The 3273-nt window shown below is 60.3% G+C and overlaps 1 protein-coding gene across 1 annotated transcript; it reads left to right on the plus strand.

Annotated features, from left to right (window-relative positions):
• Window positions 1–323: 323 nt before the first annotated feature.
• Window positions 324–2485, plus strand: FOXD1 (forkhead box D1). The gene has a single exon (XM_069775766.1). It carries the CDS (start codon window positions 435–437, stop codon window positions 1824–1826), a length of 1392 nt encoding a protein of 463 aa, XP_069631867.1. The 5' UTR covers window positions 324–434; the 3' UTR covers window positions 1827–2485.
• Window positions 2486–3273: the final 788 nt, after the last annotated feature.

The raw sequence follows: 3273 nt of genomic DNA on the forward strand, positions 1-3273 counted from the left end.
GGAACCGACTTCCAGGCGCGGCGGCACAGCCCCCCCGCCCCCCCGGCCCCGGCCCCGACCCCGACCAAAAAAAAAACCAAACCCAAAGACCCCCCAAAAGGGGGAGGGGAGGGGGGAAAAAAGAGAGAGGGCGAGAGCGCGAGAGAAATCCAAAAAGCAGCAAAAAATACCCCGAAACAAAACCCAAAACAGCCGCCGCCGCCGCCGCCTCCGAGCGGGCGGCGGGAGCGCTCCCGCGGCGCGGCGGCGGCGCTGGGGGCCGGCGCGGCTCGGAGCGGCCCGCCTGCCCGCGGCGGCGGCGGCGGCGGCGGCGGCGGCGGCGGAGGGGCTGCTCTCCGCGGAGCGGCGCGGAGGCCTGGCGGCGGCAGGGAGGGCGCCCGCCCGCCCGCCGCGCCGCGCCGGCCGCCACCGATGCGCTGCCCCGCCGCCGCGCCATGACCCTGAGCTCGGAGATGTCCGAGGCATCGGCGCTGGCTGAGGAGACCGACATCGATGTGGTGGGCGAGGAGGACGACGAGGAGGACGACGAGGAGCCGCAGCCCCGCCGCCGCCGTTCCTACGCCGAGGAGGAGGAGGAGGAGGAGGAGGAGGAAGACGACGAGGAGGATGTGGGCGACCTCCACGACGACGCCCTGCTGCCGCGGTCTCCCGTGCGCGGCGGAGGCGGAGGCGGCGGCGGTGGCGGTGGCGGCGGCGGCGGCGGCGGCGGCGGCGGCAGCGGCGGCGGCGGCGGGGCGGGCGGCGGGGACGGTGCCGGCGGCTCTCGGCCCCCCTCGCGGGGCGGCCCGCAGAAGGCGGCGGCGGGCGGCGGGGCGGGCGGAGGCGGCGGCGGCGGCGGAGGCGGCGGCGGCGGGGCGGGCGGCGGCAAGAACAGCCTGGTGAAGCCGCCCTACTCCTACATCGCCCTCATCACCATGGCCATCCTGCAGAGCCCCAAGAAGCGGCTGACGCTGAGCGAGATCTGCGAGTTCATCAGCGGGCGCTTTCCCTACTACCGGGAGAAGTTCCCCGCCTGGCAGAACAGCATCCGCCACAACCTCTCCCTCAACGACTGCTTCGTCAAGATCCCCCGGGAGCCCGGCAACCCGGGCAAGGGCAACTACTGGACGCTGGACCCCGAGTCCGCCGACATGTTCGACAACGGGAGCTTCCTGCGCCGCCGAAAGCGCTTCAAGCGACAGCAGCTCCCGGCGCCCGAGCTGCTGCTGCGCGCCGTGGACCCCGCCGCCTTCCTCCCGCAGCCCCCGCCCCAGCCCCCGCAGCAGCCGCCCTGCGCCTACGGACCCTACGGCTGCGGCTACGGCCTCCAGCTCCAGCCCTACCACCCCCACTCCGCCCTCTTCGCCTTCCACCACCCCTCCCCGCCGCCCCGCCAGCCCCCCGCCGCCCCCGGCAGCGCCCCCGGCGCGACGCTGCCCCCCACCGCTGCCGCCGCCGCCGCCGCCGCCGCCGCCGCCGCCGCCGCCGCGCCGCCGGGCCCCTTGCTGCCGGCGGCGGAGCTGGCACGGACGCCCTTCGGCTACGCGCACCCGCTGGGCCCGGCGCTGGCGGCCTCGCTGCACGCCGCCAAGCCCGGCAGCGGCGCGGCGCTGGCCCGCTCGCCCTTCTCCATCGAGAGCATCATCGGGGGGGGGCCCGGCCCCGGCCCCGGCCCCGGCCCCGGCCCCGGGCCCGGGCCCGGGCCCGGCGCGGGCAGCAGCTGCGCCTCGCAGTCGGCCGCGGCGCCGGGGCTGGCTCGCTCGCTGGGGAGCGCCGGGGGCGGCCTGCCTCCCGCCGCCGCCCTGCCCGCCGCCCCCGGCTTCGCGGCCCGGATCTCTAACTGTTAAGGGTTTTGGGAGTCTTTCCGAAGGTAGGATCTGGGGTATCTCCTTTCTCCGCTGCTCGGATGCCTGGCGGACGGCTGTGGGCTTTGCGTGGGGATCGCGCGGTGTTGCTCGGGGGGATTCCGCCGCGACTGGCGGGACACCCGGGACCCGTATTTCTGCAAAGCCAGGTCTAGATGCTGCACGGGCAGGCGGTCATGCTATTGGAAAGTTACTCCTTACTCCTTAAACAGAAAAAAAAAAAAATGGTGATAAATAAAGTCTCTAAACCGTTAAAGTTCAGAGATTCTCAGGTCTAGGAGCTTGAAAACAGTAATGTACAGGAAAAAAAAAAAAAAGGCTTGAGGGAGGACAGCAAAGCAATACTTTTTCATTTTAGTACACTTGTCTCATGTACTTTTATAAAAGAAGAGAAAAGATTAACATGTTTACACAGAAGAAAGTCAAGATTATCATTTCTTATTTTAACCTGTGTTTTGTATTATAATAGACTTACGGAGTTTTTTATTTTGTACTTTATGCGTATTCTTTACGAGGAATATTGTTAAAAATTACTGGCAAGTATTATTGTACCATTTTAATGTAAAATTTTTACACATTTTCAAAAATAAAATCTTTAATTTTCAAAAAAAAAAAAAAGAAAAAAGAAAGAAAAAACCAAACCCAAAGACCAAAGGAGCCCAGCCAAACAATTGGCTTCAGACCCTTCCCCCCTTAATACTTCTCCCTTCTTTGGGACACTGATATTTTTTTCTTCGGGATTAATAGCACAGTAGCCAAAGAATTTTACAGCTTGAAATTTGTTATGTCTGGATTTGACCGCGAGGAAGATCAGAATATGATCTTTTCAGTCAAACCATTGCTAACCCTAGCAGAGAATGAAAGACATAGACACACATACACACACACAAAAAGAAAAAAAAAAAAAAAAAGAAAGAGCAAGGACAAAAGAGGGAATAAATAGAAATAGGTCTCTCTCGCAGGAGTAAAGCCCAGTTCTGTAAGGCACCAATCAGGGGATTGATTAAAAATCCAGTTTTAAACTATTTTTATGCTTTTGGGTGTTGTCTAAATCACAACTGCATCACAGTTTGGTTTCCAAGAGGCCCAAAGGAAAATACTACTAGTAAGGGGCACGTACTGAACTTTAGAGAGACTTGCTCTAGACACTTATGTTTCTGTGATGATAGGGACATGTGTTTCTACTTTTCGATACATATAGTATAAAATGAGCATTGGAATATCCTCGTGTGACGAGCTGATTAAGTGCACGAGCTATTGAAGTAACGATACGTAAGTGTATGAAGCAAACCGTGAAAGCAGCCTTCCTGATTCTGAATTACCGTCTTAACGCGCATGAGGTCGATAGATACCTGTTTCATAGACTAAAATTATTTTTTTTTAACCAAAAAGCTTGCCTCAAATATTCAGAGCTTAGGCATGAAAAGAG

Source organism: Haliaeetus albicilla, chromosome Z, assembly GCF_947461875.1.
Source record: "Haliaeetus albicilla chromosome Z, bHalAlb1.1, whole genome shotgun sequence".
Classification (NCBI taxonomy): domain Eukaryota; kingdom Metazoa; phylum Chordata; class Aves; order Accipitriformes; family Accipitridae; genus Haliaeetus; species Haliaeetus albicilla.

Excerpts from the sequence above, each read along its gene's own strand:
- FOXD1 (XM_069775766.1), top strand. The coding sequence starts at position 435 with ATGACCCTGAGCTCGGAGATGTCCGAGGCATCGGCGCTGGCTGAGGAG.